Raw genomic sequence first — 23,330 nt, forward strand, 5'->3', positions numbered from 1 at the left:
TTAGGAGACAGTAATCTTCTCATCACTGGTTGTGTTTAAGCCATTGGATTGGGCAGATATTGGCAGGGGATGTTGTTGAGGGAGTTGATGTATTGATTGGGGGACAAAGCTTGGTTTAGACTAGCTGACCTCTATTCTCCTTTGTAACTCTTATTTTCCAGCTCTGAGATTCTGTTGTTTAATGTGACTGGCAGTAACACCTTACTTTCTTGGAGGATAGCTCACTTATCACTCCTCTGGCTGGTTAGATGGGGCCTCCGAAAATATTGAAGTGAGATTTAGACAATATTGCTTATCCATTCTCTTCTTGGAAACATCCCATTACTGGAGCCAGGGATAGACTAGCTTTCTAAGACACTCTAAAAGTCTTTATTGAACTTATGAGGGAGCTACCAGATGGATATTTTGACACCTCTCTTTTTAGAACTACCAATTCGTTTTGAGGGAGGGGCTACTAAAGATGTTGTATATGCCCAAGGCTGAGTGAGCATCAGTTTATCATGTGGAACTGTGGCAAGTCTACTGTAGTAGAAATGTAGGTAAGTAATTTCTTGGATTTTGTTTTTTGCATACAAAATCCATAACCTGGCTTTCCTCAGGAAAAAAATAAAATTGTAGGAAGGAAGGGGATTTGTCCAAGGGAAATTTTTATTTTTTTCTGGACTATTTTAATTTTATATGTTTATATTTATAGATTTATATGCCATAAAATCTAACATTTAAAAATTTACCATTTAGTGGGTTGTAGTATTCTTGCAAAGTTGTGCAGCTATCACAATTGCCTAATTCCAAAACAGGTTTTTTTTTTTTGTTTTTTTTTTTAATTTTTTATTGTTGGTTGTTCAAAACATTACATAGTTCTTGATATATCATATTTCACACTTTGATTCAAGTGGGTTATGAGCTCCCATTTTTACCCCATATACAGATTGCAGAATCACATCAGTTACACATCCATTGATTTACATATTGCCATACTAGTGTCTGTTGTGTTCTGCTGCCTTTCCTATCCTCTACTATCCCCCCTCCCCTCCCCTTCCCTCCCCTCCCCTCCCCTCTTCTCTCTCTGCCCGCTCTACTGACATTCATTTGTCCCCCTTGTATTATTTTTCCCTTTCCCCTCACTTCCTCTTGTATGTACTTTTGTATAACTCTGAGGGTCTCCTTCCATTTCCATGCAATTTCCCTTCTCTCTCCCTTTCCCTCCCACCTCTCATCCCTGTTTAATGTTAATCTTCTTCTCATGCTCTTCGACCCTACTCTGTTCTTAGAAATGCAGGAAGCAATAAACCAAAACAGTTTTATTTACTTTTTGATCTATAAACATTATGTCAAAACTTTAATGAATCTTGCCACATGATGAGAAGAAATATATTTTGTTTTTGAAACTCTAGGTCTTATTTATTTATTTATATTTTTTATTGGGACATAATATTTCTATTTCTTCAATGGAGCACATTATGTTAATTCAGTACATGTACACAATGTAATAATCAAATCAGGGTAATAAGTATGGGCATCTCTTCAAATAATAATCATTTTTATGTGTTATGAATTTTATACTCTTCTATTCATTTTGAAGTATATCATATTGTTTTAACCTAAAGATACCATACTATGCTAAAGAAGAACCAGAAGTAATGGGATACAATGTCACACACACACACACACACACACACACACACACACACACTTTCCTTAATTATTTCACTACCGTGCATTACTTCACAGAATTATTCATCATTTTTTGTGAGAACATTTCAAATCTACCCTCAGTAATTTCCACTAAATATTAGTATTAATTATAGTCAACATACTTTATAAAAGGTATCTAATATTATTATTTTTGGTACCAGGGATTGAACTCAGGAGTGCTTAACCAATGAGCCACTTCCAAGACCTTTTTTAATATTTTATTTAGTGAAGGAGTCTTGCTGAGTTACTTAGGGCCTCACTACATTGCTGAGGCTGTCTTTGAACTCAAAATCATTCTTCCTTCAGCCGCCCGAGCTCCTGGGATTATAGGCATGTAACCTAATGCCCAGCTCCAGTATTCTCAACTAACTTGAGCTTTGTGCCCTTTGTATAAAATTTCCCTATTCCCCCTGAACTAAGCCCCTGGAAACTACTAATATGTTTTCTGTCTTTATGTATTTGTGTATTCTGGACATTTCCTATAAATGGAATCATATATTACTTATGGCCTTTTTTGTCTAGCTTCTTTTTCCTTAGCATAATGTTTCAGAGGTTTATCCACATTATAACATATGTTAGTATTTCATTCCTTCATATTGCGAATAATATTCTTTCATATAGAGAAACCACATTTAGTTTACCCATTTATCAATTCATAAACATTTGGGCTATTTACACTTTTTATGAATAATGCTGTGAGTATTCAAGTACAACTTTCTGTGTGAGCCTGTGTTTTTAGTTCTCTTGAGTATATACACTAGGAGTGTAATTGCTAGATCATATGGTAACTATATGTTTAACTCATCAAGGAACTGCCAAAATGTTTTCGCAGTTACTATACCATATTTTATGCCTACCAACAGTGCATGAGGATTCCAGCTTTTCTGTATCCTCCTCAACACATTATTGGCCTTTTTGTTTAATCATTATTATAGCCATCTTAGTGTGAGGTGATTTTGATTTGCCTTTTTCTGATGGCTAATGATATTGTCTTTTATGTATTTATTGGCCATTTGTATATCTTCATTGGTGAAATATCTACTGAAATGCTTTGATGTTTTTAAAGTGGATTAAAGACAACCCACATAATGGGAAAATATTTGCATATCGTATCTGATAAGGATCTAGTATGCAGAATATGTGGAACTCATCAGACATATATAAATAATTTCTTCCATTATATGAGTTGTCTTTTTACTTTCTTTCTTATTTTTTTGGGAGGAGTTTAACTGGGGATTGATCCCAGGAGTGTTTTACCAATGACCTACACATCTAGCCCTTTTTAATTTTTTTTAATTTTTAATTTTGAGATAGGGTCTTACTATGTTGTTGAGGGTCTCATTAAATTGCTAATGCTGGCCTCAAACTTGAGATCCTCTTCTCTCAGCTTCCCCAGTCACTAGGATTGGTTTTCACCACTGCACACAGCTGCTTTTCTTCTTTCTTAATGGTATCATTTGTAGCATATTGATGAAAAAATTAATGAAGTTCAATTTATTTTCACTTGGTTGCTTATGCTTTAATAGTGTCATATCTAAGAAACTATTGCCTAAATCTGAAGTCCCAAAGATTTTCCTCAATTTTCTTTGATAACTTTAGACTCAGGCCTTTCAACAGATTTAGCGAATTTTGTACATAGTGTGAGGTAGGGGTTCAAGTTTATTTTTTTGCATGTGGGATACCCATTTTTTTTCAATAGCACTTGTTGAAAATACTCTACTTTCCCTTTTTAATCATCTTTGCCATTTTGACAAAAATCAATCCAGTAAAAATGTGCTGTCTATCACAATCTGGGGGGAGAGGGAGAAGGGAAGGTTCACCAGGTTGGACAGGGCAGAGTTAGGGGAAGGGAGAAGGTATGGGAAAAGGAAAGACAGTAGAATGAATTGGACATATATGAATACACGACCAGTGTAACTCCACATCATGTACAGAATGGAAATTACACTCCATGTATGTATGATATATCAAAACCGTTTCTACTGTCATGTATAACTAAAAAGAACAAATAAAAAAATAAAAAATGTGGGGTCTATTTCTGGAGTCTTAATTCTATTACATTGATATTTATGTCTATTCTTATGCCAGCACCACATTCCTCAGTTACTGTAGATATGTAGTAAGTTTTGAAAGCTAGAAGGGTGAACTCTCCAACTTTATTCTTTTTCAAAGTTGTTTTATTCTGGATCTCTTGAATTTTAAGGTCAGTTTGTCACTTTCTGAAAAGAAGCCAGCTGAGAGATTTTGATATGGATTATGTTGAATCAATTTGGGGAGTATTGCTATCTTAGCAATATTTTGTTCTCTCCATTAAAAGGAGAGGTCTTTATATTTAGATAAATCATCTTTACTTTCTTTCAACAATGTTTTGCTGTTTTCAGTATATACAATTCACATATTAGTTTATTCCTAAGTATTTTTTCTCTGATGCTCTTTAAATGCAATTTGTTTCTTAATTTCACCTTTAGACTATTGACTGCTAATTTATGGAAGTACAATTGATTTTTGTTGTATTTGTCTTCCATTCTACAATATTGCTGAACTCACTTTTTAGTTAAAACAGGGTGTGTTTTTTTTTTGGGGGGGTGGACTCCTTACAATTTTCTATACATAAGATCATATGATCTTTAACAGGAGATAGTTTTACTACTTCTGCTTATTTTCATTTATTTTGTTCTAATTAGTTATACATGACAGTAGAATGTATTTTGATTATATCATATATAAGTAGAGTATAACTTCTCATTCTTCTAGTTGTACATGATGTAGAAATACACCAGTTGTTTAATCATATATGCACATAGAGTAATAATGTCCAATTCATTCTACTATGCTTTCTAACCCCATACCCACTTCCCCTCCCTTCACTCCTCTGTCTAATACAAAGTACTTCTATTATTCCAAAGCCCACCCCCCATTGTGAATTAGCATCCGCATATCAGGAAAACAATTCAGCCTTTGGTTCTTTGGAATTGGCTTAATTCGCTTAGCATGATGTTCTCCAGCTCCATCTATTTACCAGCAAATGCCATACTATCATTCTTCTTTAAGGCCATATAATATTCCAGTGTGTGTGTGTGTGTGTATCACATTTTCTTTTCCCATTCATCTGTTGAAGGACACCTAGATTGGTTCCATATTTTAGCTGTTTTGAGTTGAGCTGCTATAAACAGTGATATGACTGTTTCACTGTAATATGCTGATTTTAAATCCTTTGGGTATAAACTGAGGAGTGGGATAACTGGGTCAAATGGTGGTTCCATTCCAAGTTTTCTGAGAAATCTCCATACTGCTTTCCATAATGGTTATACCAATTTGCAGTCCCACCAGCAATTTATGAGTGTAACATTTTCCCCACATCCTTACCAACATTTATTATTGCTTATATTCTTGACAATTTCCATTCTGAATGGAGTGAGAAGGAATCTAAGTGTAGTTTTGAATTGCATTTGTCTAATTGCTAAAGAAGTTGAATACTTTTTCATATATTTTTGATTGATTATATTTCTTCTTCTGTGAGGTGTCTGTTCAGTTCCTTAGCCCATTTATTGATTGGGTTATTTGATATTTGTTTTGTTTTTGGTGCTAAGTTTTTTGAGTTCCTAGAGATTAATGCCCAATTAAAGGTGCATGTGGTAAAGATTTTCTCCCATTCTATAGGCTCTTTTTTCACCTTATTGAATACTTCCTTTGCTGAAGTTTTTTTTTTTTTTAGTTAGAATCCATCCCATTTATTGATTCTTTTTAAACATATTTTTAGTTGTATATGGACACAATACCTTCAATTTATTTATTTATTTATTATTATGTTGTGCTGAAGATTGAATGTCCTAGGCAAGCACTCTGCCACTTAGCAACAACTCCAGCCCCCATTTATTGATTCTTGATTTTACTTCTTGCACTTTAAAGAAGTCTTGCTTTCTGCCCAATCTTGAAAGCCTTTTCTTTACTTTTCCTGTCCAGTTTTATTGGCTAGAACCCCCAGTACAAGGTTGAATAGAAGTGATGAAAGCAGATATCCTTGTCTTGTTCTTGATTGTATACAATGAAAGCATTCATTCTTTCACCATTAGGAATGATTTTATGGTTTTTCATAAATGTCTATTATCATTTTGAGGAAGTTCCCTCAAAACACTATTTTCTGTCTTTTTTATTATAAATGAGTGCTGAATTTTTTAAATGCTTTTTCTGTGTCTATTGAGACTATTATGTGGTGTTTTGTAACCTTTATTTCATTATTACATTGATTTTCATATGTTCAATCAATCTTGCATTTCTAAGATCAATTCTGTCTGGTAAGATGGAATTTTTTTATGTTGCTTGGTTTAGGTTGCTAGTATTCTGTTGAAGAGTTCTACGTTTAATTTTCAGAGGAATCTGTGAAAGATTATTGTTAATTGTTTTTTAAATGTTTGGTAGAGTTCATGAGTGAAGCCGTCTGTGATTCTGTATCATGTTTTTTCCCTCATATGGGAGATTTTCTCATTCATTCAAAGTCTTTACTTTTTATTGTCCTGTGCAAAATTTCTATTTCTTCTTGAGTCATTTTTCAGTAATTTATGTCTTTCTAGGATCTTGTTCATTTCATCATTTTAACTAATTTCTTAGCATACCATTGTTCATAGTATGCCCATTTAATCCTTATGTAGGAATGATAGTGATATTTCTTCTCTCATCTCACATTATAATCAATTGAGTCTTCTTCCTTTTTCTCTATTTCAACATTTTACAAGGCAAATATGTTCCTGTATCAACTGTATAATTTAAAAATAAAACCAAAAATAGAAGATGCAAGCTGGGTGCAGCAGCACACAACTATAATTCCAAAGCTAGGGAAGCTGAGGCAGAAGGATGACAAGTTGAAAGCCAGCCTCAGCAATTTAGCAAGGTCCTAAGCAACTTAGTGTGACCCTGTCTCAAGAAAAGGGAGGCAGGGCCGGGGATGTGGCTTAGTGGTTAAGCACCCTTGGGTTCAGTCTCTGATGCGATGATGATGATGATGATGATGATGATGATGATGATAATACAAAGAAAATAGAAGAGTGTTCTCTATGTAAATAAATGGGCACATTGATGATATGAGTGTGTCAGTGAATTCCATTATTATATATGATTATGATGCACCAATAAATTTTTGTAGAAAATTTTGGGTATATTACTAACTCCATGGAAATCTGTGGGCCTCAGCTTAATTATTAGTAAGTTGAAAGGTTGGGTCATTGTTACTGAAGTAATGGAGAGCCTCCGAACTATATCATTTTTTTTTTGTTCCAGCATTGTATTAAAGAATATAAATTGGAATATTTGAGAACAGATCAGTCTGAGAGGAACCCAACATTCCTAAAGGGAGTAGTAGGAGGTAAAGGTAGAAATAGAGATTGGAGTCAGATTATAGTAAGATTTGAATGTCAAAAAGAAAGATTTGGACTTGCTTCATAATCAGTGGGAAGCCAATGAAAATTTGGGGGCATGAGAGTAGTTAATCAAAGTGAACGTCAAAGAAATTGGTTTGATAGTGACATGTGAAACTTATGCAGATATAAAGAGATGAAGGCAATACCAGTGGCAATGGAAAAATGAGAGACCAGAGATTGTCTCTGATTTGGAAAGCACACCTTGGTTTTGAAAGAAGATGAAGGTGTTGGTTGTCTTGCTCACCTATGTCTCACTCACAGTTAATGCTAGTTAGGCACAGAAATGATCCCATGTAATTATTTGTTACATTGAACTACACTACTCCAGTCTACTATGGTGTTCAATTAAGGCTGAGGAAACCAGCCTTTAAGTACTCTGAGAGGGTTTCTGGAAAAGTTTTCCAACCTGGCAGTTTTGGGACATTGCCCTTCTTCTTACTAATAATCCAGCAGCCTATGGGTTTTAATTGCAGCATCAGTGAATAACACTTGTATGCCGCAGTCTGGCTGGGCACAAAATCACGAGCCACTCAAGCAGGAACAAAGTTTATTTTTTGAAACTGCCGCCAATGTCCGGTATGCGCCCGGGAAGATTTTTTCCACCCACGCGGCCTCCTCCCGGACCCGCAGAGAGAGCTCCTCCCCCGGAACTCCCTCCTACTGTACTTCCCCAACCAATGGGAACTCTCCAGGAGTCCCGTAGCCGGCCTAGGTGAACAGCAGGAGTCCAATATCCATATGAATGCAAATCTTAACATAATCATCATCTCAATGGCTAGCTGGCGTCACCTTTAGACTAAAAATGCCATGCATCATATACTTGGCTCTTAGCACTTGTAGAAAGGTACACATTAACTTACACAGGCCATTGTGCAGGTTGATAATGGCATTCGGGGCTGAAATTCCACCCAGGGAAGAGAAGCTTATAGGCTCACCTGTTTCTCTGCACTCTGACATGCAAGTGGACTAGGGCCTTCATCTGCACAGAATAGGGAAACTCTCAAGAACAGAGACTTAGGGGTTAGGCCAAAACGTCATATCATAAGGCCTAGAGGATCTTTTCTATGACCCTGAGTTCAGGAACACAATATTTTGTGCCTTGCATGGCACCTTTTTCTAGGCTAGGAAACATTGTCTCTCCAAAGTTAAGATCCACAAAGGGAAATATTTGTTTATTTTGTTTGCTGCTCTATCCCCAATATCTGACCTATGGTAGGCATTGACATAGATTTATTGAATAAATGAATGAATATACTGATAGTTATTTTGGATGAAAGCAGTGTCTTAACCTAAGGAATGGGTTTCTGGGGTTGTTGGAATGAAGTTGCCTTCCTCACCTTTTAGTTTTCTGGCCTCATATTCTGTATTCCTTCCCACTGGAACTATTCTAAATATTCCATCTTATTTCAGTCATCCAAAAACCAATGTTTTGACTTGAATTTGTCTTAAACTCCAGAGAAGAAAATAAATGATTCTTATATTTTAAAGGCCTCACAGTGGTACCTTTTGTATAGCAGGGCTTAGCTCAGTCTGAGAAGTAGAGCAAGCTAATAGATTGCTTGTGAGCGATGTTTTAATTATTATAAATAGCAACATCATGCATATCAGGTGTTTACTGTGGGTGCCTTGGAATCACCTTTTCAGCAGGTCTCAACCTTTGAATAATCATCTCTCATATTGTCTCTCAATTATATTAAATGGTAGCTATTAGCATATTGAAGGCACAAAACTGACTTTTGGAAGAGATTTCCAATAGAGAATTTAAGGAAGGTGATAGATTTGGGGTTAGATAAATTTTGTACACTTGACTATGTAAAATATATTAAAACAGAGTGATCACTACTTGCTTTGGCCTGTAGCAAGGAAGTAGAATATATGCTAATAACATCTCTAGGTTTTCCTGGCAGATAACAATGCTCCCTGCCTCCTAGAAAAGAAACTGAGAAGGAAGAATACACAGAGTTGAGAAGTAACTACTCTTCCTCTAGCTTCATCTTAAAGCCTCTGTTATCCTAAAGCCACATACTAACAGGCTTTTCAGATGGCAGAAATGGAGATGAATCTAAATTGTTTGATCTGATCTTCTTGGGTCAGGGATGTGGAAAAAAATTGGAGAGTAGGGAAGGGAAGTATGGAGAATTGATTAATGATGTTGAGACAATTGGCAAGCTCCTTATCTAATTAACCTTGACAAATTTTACCACTCTCCCTAGGGTTCCAAGCCATCTTTTTCTCCCTACCGCTATGCTTTCCCCCTTTCTAGGACTGAGGTGAAATAGGTCATCTCTTTGATTCAAGCTAAGTCTATTCCAAATCACCCAGCTTTCCCAAAAGAAGTTTTTCCAGCTTCCCTCCAACTTCATGATTTGGAATAGACAGTTTCAATCTGTGTCAACTATATCCAGTTCTGATTATTCTAATAATTCTCACCCCACATTGGCCCAAACCCTTTCCATCTTTTTTCATGCCCCCCTTAAGAGTCAGAGGCACAATTTTCTGGAATAGTGGTTAAGTGGGTAGGCTGTAGAATCAAATTGTCTGGCTTTTATCCCAGCTTCTCTGCTTCCTGTGTGACTTCAAACTCATGCCTTAATTTCTTTTAGCCACAGTTTCCTCTTCTGTGAAATGGGAGTAACAATGGTACCTACTTAGCAAGACTGAATATAAGTTTACTGAAAGTTCTTAGCATAGTTCCTGTTGTATATTAAGTGCTTAATCAGTGACTGTTATTATTAGGTCCCTGGGAAATATTATGCCATCCCCATCATGATCTTGAAGGGTTAGAAATATTTGCATGTCCCAGGAATTTTACAGTTAAAATTTTATTATTATTTGTACACCCTGTGATGGAAGTCATACCAAAAGCCCTCTTTGTGAGACACCCACTTCAGCATCTAACTTTGATGGTCACACTCATAGGCACTTAAATGCTGTGTTTTGACAATAATCCAGCTGTGGCACTTAAGATGTATAGTTTAAATTTTTTTCTTTTATTTGATCCTGCCGGGTTATCTAGATGTGCTTCAGCATAAACAATTTCTTCTTGCCACCATTTACCACTCTTCTGAGACCTTCTTGGCCAAGAAGCTACCCAGAGAACATTTCTTCATGCCCATATCTTACAGATAGGTCACCAGAGACCTAGAGAGGATTTGAATCATGCTCAGGGCCAGATCTGACATTCTCTTTGCAGGGACCTTTGATTGAAGGCTCTCTGAATTCCTAAAAGTTTTAATTTGTCCTTTTTCTACTTGACTGAAAGTCTTCAAAGAAGAGAGGTTAATAAATTATTATTTTTTCTGCTTGCTTCTACAGCTCTGGGTGAACCAGGAGGATGGGGTGGAGGAAGGGCCCAGTGATGTGCAGAATGGCCACCTGGACCCCAACTCAGACTGCCTATGTCTGGGCCGGCCACTACAGAACCGGGACCAGATGCGGGCCAATGTCATCAATGAGATCATGAGTACTGAGCGTCACTACATCAAGCACCTCAAGGACATTTGTGAGGTAGTCATGGTGTTACATGTGGGGGCCCACAAGGTGGGGTGGAGGGTACTTTCATGAAGAACTGACAGCCCTCATGGGCCTGCCTGTGATGGTCCCAAGATGTTAGAAAGGGCAAATGAATTGGCCTGCCAGATTCTATTTAGTGGGATCAACAGCTTTTCAGTGGGGTAAAAACAACCTGTTTAGGCAAATGTATGAAACTGCTCCCTTAAGATTCTTGATTTTGGTTTCTCTCCTTTTCTCATTATTATTCATGCATCCATATTCACTTTCTCTCCTTCCCCTCCCCTTCTCTCTCTTTGTTCCCCTTTACATTTTCCCCCATGTCTGTCTCCTTCCTTAGCTTGAATCTCTACCTGTTTTAGTCAGCTTTTTTTTTCTATTGTGACTAAAGGATCCAACCAGCACAATTATAGAGAAGGAAAAGTTTATTTGAAAGCTCATGGTTTCAAAGATCTTAGTCCATAGAAGGCCTTCTCCATTCCTCAGGGTTCTAGGTGAGGCAGGACATCATGATGGAAGAGTGTGGCAGAGGGCAGGAGCTCACATCATAGTGATAAGGAAGCAAAGAAAGGTCTCCACTTACTAGATACAATATATATATATATATATATATATAATCTCCTAAAGCCACACAAGCCACTCCCTACCATTTCAGTTACCTCTCATTTACTCACTAACAGGGGATTAACTCACTGATTGGGTTAAGACTCTCAAAACAAAGCTGGGTTCAGTGTTGCACACCTGTAATCCTAGTGGCTCTGGAGGCAGAGACTAGAGGATCACGAGTTCAAAGCCAGCCTCAGCAAAAGCGAGGTTTACAACTTAGTGAGACTCTCTCTCTAAATAAAATACAAAATAGGTCTGGGGATGTGGCTCAGTGGTTGAGTGCCCCTGAGTTCAATCCCCGGTAACTGCCCCCCCCAACCCCCACCAAAAAAAGACATTCACAACCCAATCATTTCTTCTCTGAACATTTTTATATTGTTTCACACATGTGCATCCAAACCATAACACTACCCTTACCCTCTTTGTTTTGGATCCAGCTTCTGCTCTCATGTAGGGCCTCTCCTTACTCATTAAATCAAAACACATGTTCCTTCAAGCTAGTAATTGGCATTCTAGAATGTGCACCAGAGTCCCCAGGAGAGATTGTTAAGCATGCAGATCCCAGCATCCTCACTCTTGGAACCTAAGTTATCAATTTTATGGTTGGGTTAAGGCTTAAGCATCCCTAAGTATAAAGGGTGAGGCTGATGCTACTGGTCCTCCTCCCTCACATGGAGAACATTTATTGGTTTGAGCAGAAAAGAATTTGGGAAAAGTAATCCATAAAAGATGAAGGCTAGAAGGACAAACTTCAGTTCCTTCAGTATGTCACTTTGATACATTACTAACCCCATACCTTCTATATCTTCCTCTCCTAAGGTGAGAGCTTTTCTGCTCATATTCTTTTGAGCTCAGTAGAGGCAAGCTGACATTGTCAAAGGGCATTTTACTAAACAGTTATGAGAAATGGGAAAAAAGTTATGTTCTGGGCATCAGATCCAGGACGTATCCCATACCAGGCAATCACTTCACCACTGAGCTATAGTCTCAACTCTGTAGTAATATGTTTTTGAAAAAGAACTAAACACACACAATGATAGCTTTCCACTTGATGCAGGGAAAATTCTTCTTTAAGTCTTTTTTGTCTCCTTCCTTCTAGAGGAGAGATCAAATCCTACTTTCTATCCCCCAGCCTTGGGACCATTTTGAGGTCAGTAGTACTACAACATTTTTCAACATTCTTGTTTCTCTAGATCAGTGCTACCTACTGGGTAAAGTATTCTTCATTCCCTCTCCAGTATAGTATCTATTAGCCAACCATTTTTGACAATTGAACATTTTAGATGTGGCTAGTGTGACAGAGAAATATAATTTTCAATTTTATTTAAATGTAATTTACTTAAATTTAACCACATACTACTGATGGCAACCATATTGGACAGGGCTCTTCTGAGAAGACCAAGGCCAAGGACTGTGGGTCTTAACTTTCATTACCTATGGGCTTTAACTTTCTTTACCTCAACATTTTCTTACCCCTTTTTGGAAGATTAAAGGCTATCTTCCCCCTCTTCATGAGGCAGTATAAGGTAGGGGAGAAAGAACAAGGACTCTGGGGACAGGGAGTGCTGGCTTTTACATCCTTAGTTATTAATTATCCCTGTGTTCTTAAAGATGACCCATTAACTTTTCAGATCTTCAGTTTCCTCCTCTCTCACTCAGAGTCTTTGCCCTGTATTGTCCTCTGCCTTGAATATTCCTCCTCCAGATATCTACATGGCTGCCTTCCCTGTCTTCTTCAAGGTTTTACTCAAGTAATACATTTTTGTAGAAACTTGCCTGACAATTATCTATAAACTTGTATTGCCTTTCTCCCTTTCCTTTTTAATTTTTCTCAATTACACTATGGCTGATATATATTTCACTTATATATTTTGCTTATTGTCCATCTCCCACCATTATGTAAATTCTGTTGAGGTGCAGGGGTTTTCATCTCATGATTTCTGATGCGTTGCCCCTAATCAATGCCTGGAGCATAGTAGATGCTTCATAAGTATTGCTTAAAACAAGAATTAAATATAATTTTTCACATATATATGTATACTACCATGTCAAAATATATTTACATTATATGCCATTTATTTTTCAAACAGAGCAAAAGTTGTTATTCCTATTTTTGGAATCAACAGATTGAGTGACTAAGAAACAGAATATTTTCTTAAGAGTTTCCAGGTAATGGCCCCGTGGGAGTCTTTTAGTCTTAGAGGATCATCTGTTTCCAACTCCCAAATATCTAGGCCTATTCTTACAGAACACATAATGGAGTATTCATCTTCCCATATGGAGTGCTATAACCTTACTTTGAGGATTTGCTCAATATAGCCAACCTAATTAGTAGCTTTTGTTGATGTCTTGAAATCTTTCCCTTTGTCCTTTACTGTAGCCACAGATGTCAAAGACAGTTGGAGAAAGCTGCATCTAGTTGAGCCAGAGACAGTATTTTTGCCCTGGATTGTGTCACCTCTAAACTGAATCCTGTGAGGAACAAATGATCTATCAAAAAGAATACCAGACTGAGAATTTTTGATGCCCATTTAAGGTTCCATTTGGGTCACTGATTGGTTAGGAAGGCTCAGGAGAGTCTTTTTCACCCTGGACCTTGTACTCATCTCTAAAATGAGTAGGTTGGAGTTGCTGTTTAAGTGATTATTGGCTCTTACTTTTTGTGATTCTGTAAGATGTAGATATGCCATCACTAGAGAAAGTTGTAGTATTACAGGATTCTTCTGAATTTTCTACTTTCTTCTTGGTACCCATGGAGGCACATTTTACTCAATATGACATGATTTTCTTTTTCTGTGGGTCAAGAAGAGCTTAAATAATTCTCACTCTTGTATTTATTGGAGGGAAAATGAGAGACACTGTATTCAGTATAGAAAAAAGACACTATTAGAGAATCTTTCTTCTCTCTCTCTATATATGTATGTATATCAATCTATCTATATTATATACACACTGCTGGTAGCAGAAATTGCTTTATAAACATTTAAGGTACAACACTTTCATTTTACAAATGAGTAAGTTGTAAATAAATGATTTTTAATGAAAGTTATTCAGTAAAGTCAATAAAAGGTCATTTTGAATGAGCCAAGTTCTACTCTAAGACCATATTCTTATTTCTAAATCCAGACAGTAGTATATGAGACCTTCAATTTAACTCTAAATCACCATGACCAATGATTGATTATATTGTCTCTTGTAACCTCAGAACTCATTTACCAATCAGGGAAACTGAGGCACAGGGAAACCAGGACTAAAGATGCCTTATAAAGCTGTCTTGTCTGACTCTTTGGGGGAAGATGAGCTCTTTCAAGTCATTCTGTATCTGTGAAATAAATTCTGTCTTAAAATGCATGCACAGGAGCTAGTCCAGCTTTCCTGAGACATTTCATTTTGAGGATTTCTGGGGTTTTTTAAAATATTTTTTTAGTTGTAGATGGACACAATATATTTATTTATTTATTTTATGTATTGCTGAGGATTGAGCCCAATGTCTTACATGTGCAAGGCAGTGCTCTACCACTGAGCTACAGCCCAAGCCCCAGAATCTATCTCTTTATTGAAGTGATCTTTCACTTCCTGTATTTTCTCTCTGATTTTACTCCTTATACTGTCTTTTACTTCACAGATCAGTTTAACTATGTACATTATAAACTCCTTCTCTTATATTTCTTCCACTGTGGTATCAGTGGGTTCTGTTATTGGAGTATCTTTGTTTGCTTGGAGTGATTTGTTCCCTTGCTTTTTCATGTTGTTTGTGTGTCTACCCATCCAACAGTCTGGATCTAAGGCAGTAGATTTCTACCCTGTGGACTTAGAGAGTCTTAGAAGGTTTCCAGTATCTCACATTTTCGGGATCTTGGGAACTAGGCCTGCTCCCTAGGAATATTCAGCACCTATACAGAAAAGCCAACCTTGGACCTCTAAACATGGAAAAGAAGCCTAGAGCAACTTTCCAGAGATACCTATATTAATATCTCATATCCTTCACTATGAAGTAATTCTTCCTCAAGTCTAATCAATTTTATCATGCTATAGTTTCATTTCCACTTGATGTGTTCAAACCCGAGATTTCAAATTTATTAGCTATTTGGATTTTCTTGTTAATTTGATTATCCCAGTATTTCCCAATTGTTCCTATATTTTGGTATATATAGAAAAAGATCACACATTGTGTAGAATGTAATATTTTGATAGCATACTTTGGTAAAAAGGTGAGGCTGCTAGTTAGCCTAAAGTGACCAGCTCAGGGTTTTTTGCCTACATTAAGCCCTACCCTATATAGACCCCATGGACATTCTAAGCACTGTTCCTATCCTTTTCCCATATTCCTATAGTATCTCATATCTTCCTTGTTGATTTATAGGAGTACCTTGAATATGCCAGATGTTGTTTTGTCATTTTTCCTTGTTGAAGATATCTTCTTCCTTGCTAGGCATGGTGGTATCACCTATAATCCCAGTAAGGGAGACTGAGGCAGGAGGATTAAACTTTCGAGGATAGCCTCAGCAATTTAGTGAGGTCCTAAGCAACTTAGTGAGACCCTGTCTCAAATTAAAGAATAAAAAAGACTGGGGATATGAATAGGTGGTTGAGTGCCTATGGGTTCAATCCCCAGTACCAAAAAAAAAAAATTCTTCCTGTTACCTCCTTTTTAAAAAAATGGTTTTATTTCATTTAAAGAAAGAGTTTCCTATCCCAAAAAGGAGAAAAAAAGAAAGCCATCAATTTAAATATCCTCCTTTTAAGTTATGTTTTGCCATCATTAGCAGGGAAGAGTTAGTCATTTTGCATTTATTCAACAAATACTTACAGAGCACAATTATATGCCAGGTATTATGTTAAACTCTAAGGAAACAGCTGTGAATAAGATAACTATGGTTATTATCTCTCTATTTTCTTAAATTCATACTCAAGATATTTGTTGGTTTGTTGATTTCACATCAGTCTTCAGACTTCCAGGCCAAAAAAACCAAAATCAAAACCAAAAAAAGAAACAAACAAACAAAACCCCACAAAACCAAGAAAATGAGACCTGAAAGGAGCCAATGAAATAATTTTTGATACCTTCAACTTAGAGTTGAAGAAAATAAGGTATAGACTTCCCTAAAGATTTTCTCATATCATGGGTGATCCGGAGGCTCTTTGATCCATCTTACTTCTCAGCAGTCTTTGGAATCTTCCCTGCAAATCTTAGGTATGGTTTATATTCCATGTCAAAGCACTATTTCTGGATCAACGCACTAGATTTAGAATTGTACATTAGCCCTTGTGGGTTTAAGAACAAAGTGAAATGGATGAGCAACATTCCTTGGCTGTTACCATAGCAATGCCAGTGCTGATTCATGCCAATTGTGACTGATTTGATAACACCCACATAATTCTTTACTACTCTGTGGTCTTCCTTCTATTATATGCCCATATTACCCCCCAGAACACAAGTGAGGCTCATAAACAGCAACTCTTGAATTAGTTCATTCCTATTTCTATAGCACCTATTTACTCTTCCCATTGAGACAGGGGTCAGAGAGAGTGTTTGAAACATGCCTGAAAGTAAAAGTTATGGACCCCTTCTTTTCCCTCTCTCACCTGTCATAGGTCTTCAGAGGACCCCTGAGTCATTTACAAGACAAATATACTTGACCCCTTCCACCATTTTTAATGGTGTTGCTTTTCAGGTCCCTCTAGATCCTGCTTATTCCCTTCTGACTGTGCACTGTTTTCTTGATGCTTCTCTGAAAAGGGACTGGAGAGAAGGGTCCCACAGAATTGATTGGAACTGTCCTGCAGTGGTGTGACTACCTTCCGTTACCTTTCTCATTTTTGCTTCTCAATCTAATATTTTCTTTTCAATAACTTAAAATGATATTAAGTTTTGGGTTTTTTGGCAGTCACTTTTCATGGCCAGTTCATCTTAAAATTACATACCTTCAAAAATGAGTGAATGAGAAGCAACAGATACTGATAGGTCCCTAAACCAAATCTCTGTTCATTACTGCTGTGGAAATTTCAATAGTCATCAGGCCAAACAAAGGAAGGGGATAAAAAATAAAGGTAAGAATCCAGTGAACTGTTCATATTTCTTCATTTTTTGTTTTCCCAGAAGCCAAGACATTTGGATGATATAGAGGTTGAAGTTAACATTTTAGGGTGCTCCAAATACTCACATATTCTTATCCTATCCTTTATTCCTTGATAAATGTAGTTTCTAAAAATTGTTTGTAAACCTTTCAGCAAGTCACTTGTTTTAAACACCCTTGTGCTGGAGGAAATTTTTATAAGGCATTCATTTAATCCTTCCCTCTTCATTGATAATATTGCATTCAAGGAAGCCTTCTTATAACTGTATTTTCTTTATACTCTCCGGAAAAGGCTTTTTCTCACGTTTAATCATGAAGACAATTTAAAAAAAGCATTACAGGAAGTTTAAAAATAGTACCAAAATCAGTCATACCCACAAAATAGAACAAAATTTTGCTTTTGCATAATCCTTTCAACACTTTCAAATGTGTACATGTACATATATATTTGAAGTGTTCTAATCATAGGGATCTAACATTTATGTTCTGCTTTTTAACATGATGCCATAAACATTCTTTCATATTTCTACATAGTCTTCATAATAATTTTAATAGTTATGTCATATTCCATCCAGCTACATGTAACATATTTACAATCTAGCATTAAGAGCAGCAATTGATAAAACACTCCAGGTTCCCACCATCCTGTGGACAGTCATATTTGTCCTAATGTGCATCTTTAATCCCAGCAAACATAATCTAATAGAAAATAATTTCCCTAATAATGGCAATGAATGGCATATTTGGAGAATTTAGGAAACTGAACTGATGTTCTCTCCCACCCTCTTTTACAGAGATCACTTTCTTCCTTTATATTTCTGTTATATGAAATATAACATTGAATTCTAGCATTCTCGCTGCATTTTGGGGATTTTATGATGTTTGGTTCCTTCCTTATAAATGACTTCCCAGGGAACAAAGGAGCTGTCTAGGCTGGACTCAGTGCAATCACTTATCATTACCAACTGCTTACCAAGAAGTGATATGCTAAATCTGAGACATTTATACTAAAATTTTACTAAATATGCCAAAAATTTTGTGTTTATCAAAAACCCAAAATTTAAAGGGGTATTAGCATTTTAATTTGATCAAACTGAAAGTTTGTTTTTCATCCTTGGCCCTATCTTATGGAGAAAAAATGGGAGCAGAATTGAGGAAGCTTCTGTCCCTCAGCTTAATGTTGTTACATTATGCCCACTGCTCTCCCTAATCCATTGTGGCTAAGACACTATCAAAGGTGGTAGGGTGACACAAAATACATACACACACAGGCAGACACACAGACCAACCCAGACAGATTAAGCCCTAGAAGTTACATATTAAGCAAGAAGGGGCTACAGTTTATTGATTCTCTATTAGTCAAGGAAATCTTTCTAGGAAAGCAGAATTTTGGGAGATTGTTTAGTAAAGAGAGTGAAGCCAGAAAAGTATTATAGGAATTATAGAGCTTCTTCTTTCTGGTCAAGCACTGGATATGAAAGGATGCAGGAAATCTTGAGCATGCCAGTCTATGAGGTAGAAGACTTCAGTTAAATAGATGTCAAAACAGGCACAGATTATTAATTTGAAAACTTGAAGTATACTTACAAATTAATGCATGAATTTGGTGGATGAGAAGAGAAATAGAAATGAGATTTTGAAACTGGTGGGTAAAGGAATTGACACCAGGGATGAGAATCATCCTGGAGTACTCTTAAATGACCTCATTGGCAGCTGTGTTAAAGGAGACAAAGTAAGGATGGAGGCAGGGTAAATATGGTAAATCAGAAACTAAATACACTCCATTCATTAGGGCCTCAGTACATAATGAAGGTGTACAGAAAATTACATTTAGTTTTTAGATGAAAGCAAGTGAGCATAATTCATTCTCACCTAGAACATTTTTATTTACTAACAGTTTCTAATAAGGACATAATCATCAGTTAAAGAATCCACACAAGTAGGTTTAGAATGGAAGACCCAATTTCAGCTGTGTTTTTAAAATACCTTTATTTATTTATGTGTTTGTTTGTTTGTTTATTTATTTATTTATTTATTTATTTATTTATTTATGTGGTGCTGAGGATCAAACCCAGTGCCTCACATGTGCTAGGCAAGTGCTCTATCGCTGAGCCACAACCTCAGCCCCTCAGCTGTGTTTTTTTTTTTTATTTCCCTGACTTATAGTGTGCCCCAGATCTCATTATATTGCCTCAGTGTTCATTTACCAAACCAAGATTCCTTTCATCCCTTCTCTTTTCGTCATGAGTATCTGTATTAATTCATGTGTTTATTCATCAATGTGCCCTAACACTTACCCTCTTAGAAATACCATGCCCAGGCACTCATGGGCTTTTGGGCTGAGCTCATCCAAATAATCTCTTCAGGCCAGCTACCTTAGATAGCTGAGATATTCACCTTAAAAAATGGTTTAGTTTGGTCAATTAACATTCCCTTATTGGAAATTTTCCTCCCTGCCCTCCATTGCCAGATTATTCTCAAAATTATTAAGACATTTGGGTTTGTCTTATAAGGAATAAAACTTAAGAAATGTGAATGGATCCAGCTAAACCAATAACTACTAAGATAAGTTTGTGCAAAACCACCTTCTGGAAAGGGGCCCTTTGATGTTGGGGTCCCAATCATAAAGAATGGTGGGGAAAACCCTGCACTCTGGTGTCTTTATACTCTGAAGACGTTTGCGGAAATCACTTACTAGTGAAGTATCCTTCCTTCTCTAAACTTCAATTTCCTTATATGAAAATTGGAAATGACTATTCTCTGCCTACTTCATGGAGCTGAAGTGATGCTCTCAAGTGTTTGGGAAGCAATGAAGCCTTCTGAGAGTAGTGGACATCTTCATTTTGGAGTTTTCCTTTGTCTTCAGGGCTACCTGAAGCAGTGCCGGAAGAGAAGGGACATGTTCAGCGATGAACAACTGAAGGTAATCTTTGGGAACATTGAAGACATCTACAGGTTTCAAATGGGCTTCGTGAGAGACCTGGAGAAACAGTACAACAATGATGACCCCCACCTCAGTGAGATAGGACCCTGCTTCCTAGAGCATGTAAGTATCTTATCCCTTTGGGGAAGTGTTTTGTTGTTTTGTTTGTGGTGCTGGGGATTGAACTCAGGGCCTTGTACATGCAAGGCAAGCACTCTAATGCTTCTAATAACTGAGCTATATCTCGACCCTGGGGAGGTTTTTGAAATACCATTAGGAAGTAATAGAAGGAGCATGTCTGATTCTACTCATCTGCTTTATCCTGTAGTGAGGGACAAGTTCCTCTCTAGCCCAGCTTTTGATTCCTGGTCTTTAAAAAGGATATGAGGGTTTAAGAAGGTACTGTGGTTTGGCCTAGGATTCTCTTTCTTTTCAATTCCACTCTCCTTTCCTTGTACTTCAAGATAGTTATAAGTAGGATTTTTCTTTAGCTTCTATTTTGTTTTCTTGTTGGGTTCAGTTTCCATGAGAGTCAGTATTTTGGGAGGAACTCAACATATTCATTACATGGTAATTCCAAGATTTGGGAAATAAAGGGGGCCAGAGTTAGCAAGAGAGTAAGGGCTCTGAAAGGCATTTAGGTGAGAGCACTAGAGTAGTAGAATCAACAAGTGCAAGAAAAGGTGCTATGGGCCTAGAGGAAGGAACACTAGGAAATAGGACATTGAGGATTTGATATCTATGCCTATGATAATGGTCTTGGTAATTCTATACAAGTACCCTGTCCTCTTGGGGCTTTATTTGCCTCCTGTAGAGTATGGGGATGTTTCTGTATGTGACCTCTGTGGTTCTCTAACATGGTTTGGATCTCATTCACAGATAACCTGGTTGTTTTGACAGCCCTTTTTCCCATTTTTATAAAATATTTACTTTTAAAGAAGAAATGCACACATATGATGCAAAATTCAAATGACACAAAGTGTGCCATTACAAATAAGTCTTTTAGAAACTTTCTTACCTTGCTTATGGGGATGTGCATTGAGGTGGTCCCTAAGATCACATTTATGTTCAGTGATTTGCCAGGGGGATTCACAGGACTTAGCATATAGTTTATTCAATGCTATGTTTATTATACTGAATGGATTCAAAGAAAAATCACCAAAAGGAAAAGATACAGGGGACTAAGTCCAGCTGAAACCAGACACAAGGTTCTAGGAGTCCTCCCCCAGTGGAGTCAGGTAAGATGCACTTAAATTTACCCTTAGTAATGAGTTGTGACAACATGTGAAATGTCTGTCAGGGAAATTTATTAGACACTTCATATCCAAATTTTTTCTCATTTATTGGTCACATAGGCACTCTCCGCCTAGCATATACAAAATTTCAGACTCTCAGAAGGAAAGCACTTGTTCAACATAAACCACAATGCTTGAACAGGCACAGTGAGATTTTTTTAACTAGGGATTGAAATCAGGGGAATTGTTCCACTGAGCTACAACCCCAGCCCATTTTATTTTATTTTTATTTTGAGACAGGGTTTTACTAAGTTATCTCAGCTTTCCTATATCTAGCAGCTTGGATCATAGGTGTATATAACTGTGTCCAGGTAGTAAACTATGTTTATCATAGAGCAGGGAACCCTCTTGAAATCCAAGTTCCAAGATGCTAGTCCAGGGCAAAACTTTTAACCAGGTCTCTCTAAGAATAGTATCCTAAGGTCTTATATATAACTCTATTCTACATGGTATATAAACTTGTTTAGCCATTCCTGAAAGCACCTGAGGAGTATTTATAAAAGTTGAGCATGTTTATGACCTACTGGCTCTATTTCTTTTTTTTTTAATTTAATTTTATTTTTTATTGATTTTATTTTTTAAATACATGACAGCGGAATGCATTACAATTCTTATTACACATATAGAGCACAATTTTTCATATCTCTATTTGTATATAAAGTATGTTCACCTAGTGGTTCTATTCTTAAATTATATCCCAGAGAAGTTCTTACAGAGCTCCAGAGCCAACATGTACAAGGCCATTGATTGCATGGCAGTGTTGTGTATGGTGGCATACAGTTAGAAGCAACTTACAAATTTATCCCTAGCATGAGGGATAAGAAACATGAGGATGTTGATTTTGTAGTATTGTGTAGCAAGAAACAGAGTAGATATAATTATGTTATAGCAACATATAGATACCACAGTCATCCTGTAGAGTGAAGAAAGTAGAATACAGAACAATGGTTCTCAATTTGGGGCTGCCCTGTGCATTTTAAGGTATTTTAACAGCATTTATGGACTCTACCCACTGGATTCCAATAGCAAGAAAAGGTGCTATTTTATTTTTTATTCTTATTATTTTTTTTTAAATTTTGAGATAGGGTTTCAGTAGGTTGCCAAGGCTGGCATTCAACATCATCCTTCCTCAGCCTCCTGAATTTCTGAGATTATAGGCATGAATTTTTATTAATCCATAAAAGTTATCTTGGCCAGGCATGGTGGCACATACTTGTATGCCCAGCTATTGGGGAGGCTGAGGCAGAAGGACCACAAGATCAAAGCCAGCCTGCACAACTTAGTGAGATCCTGTCACAAAATCAAAATAAATAAATCAGAAATTTAAAGGGATGGACATGTAGCTCAGTGCTAGAGCTCTCCTGGGTTCAAGCCCCAGTACTGGAAAATAAAAGCATTTTCTTATCTTCCCTTTGCAGTCAATCTGTGCTTCCACCCCTGACCCTGGTAAACAATGTTCTGCTTTTTCTTATCATAATTTTTTTCTTTGTAGACTGTCATATAAATTAAATCATATAGTTGGATATTTTGTGTATAGTATTTTTCACTTAATATAATGTCTTTAATACATATGCCTTATATATGCCTGTTGTTGCATGTGTCAATAGTTGTGTCTTATAACTATTCACATGTTAATGGACATCTGGGTTCCCAGTTTTGAGCTGTTTTGAATAAAGTTGAAATGACTATTTCAGTATAAGATTTTTATGAGAACCTACATCGCTGATTTTTGGGAGGTAATTGCCTAGGGTTAGAATTGCTGGGTTGTATGGTAGGTGTTTCCTTAACTTTTATAAGATAATGACAGTTT

The 23,330-nt window shown here is 36.7% G+C and overlaps 1 protein-coding gene across 11 annotated transcripts in view; it reads left to right on the forward strand.

Annotated features, from left to right (window-relative positions):
- The window catches only part of Arhgef9 (Cdc42 guanine nucleotide exchange factor 9), a 542,919-nt gene that overhangs the window by 462,648 nt on the left and 56,941 nt on the right, over positions 1–23,330 (forward strand). For all 11 annotated transcript variants that reach the window (XM_071606159.1, XM_071606157.1, XM_071606160.1 and 8 more), the window contains 2 exons: positions 10,425–10,616; positions 20,169–20,348. In XM_071606159.1, the coding sequence (XP_071462260.1) occupies positions 10,425–10,616; positions 20,169–20,348 (372 nt within the window). The remainder of the gene's footprint in view (positions 1–10,424; positions 10,617–20,168; positions 20,349–23,330) is intronic.

The sequence above is a fragment of the Marmota flaviventris genome, chromosome X (genome assembly GCF_047511675.1).
Source record: "Marmota flaviventris isolate mMarFla1 chromosome X, mMarFla1.hap1, whole genome shotgun sequence".
NCBI classification, from domain to species: Eukaryota; Metazoa; Chordata; class Mammalia; order Rodentia; family Sciuridae; genus Marmota; species Marmota flaviventris.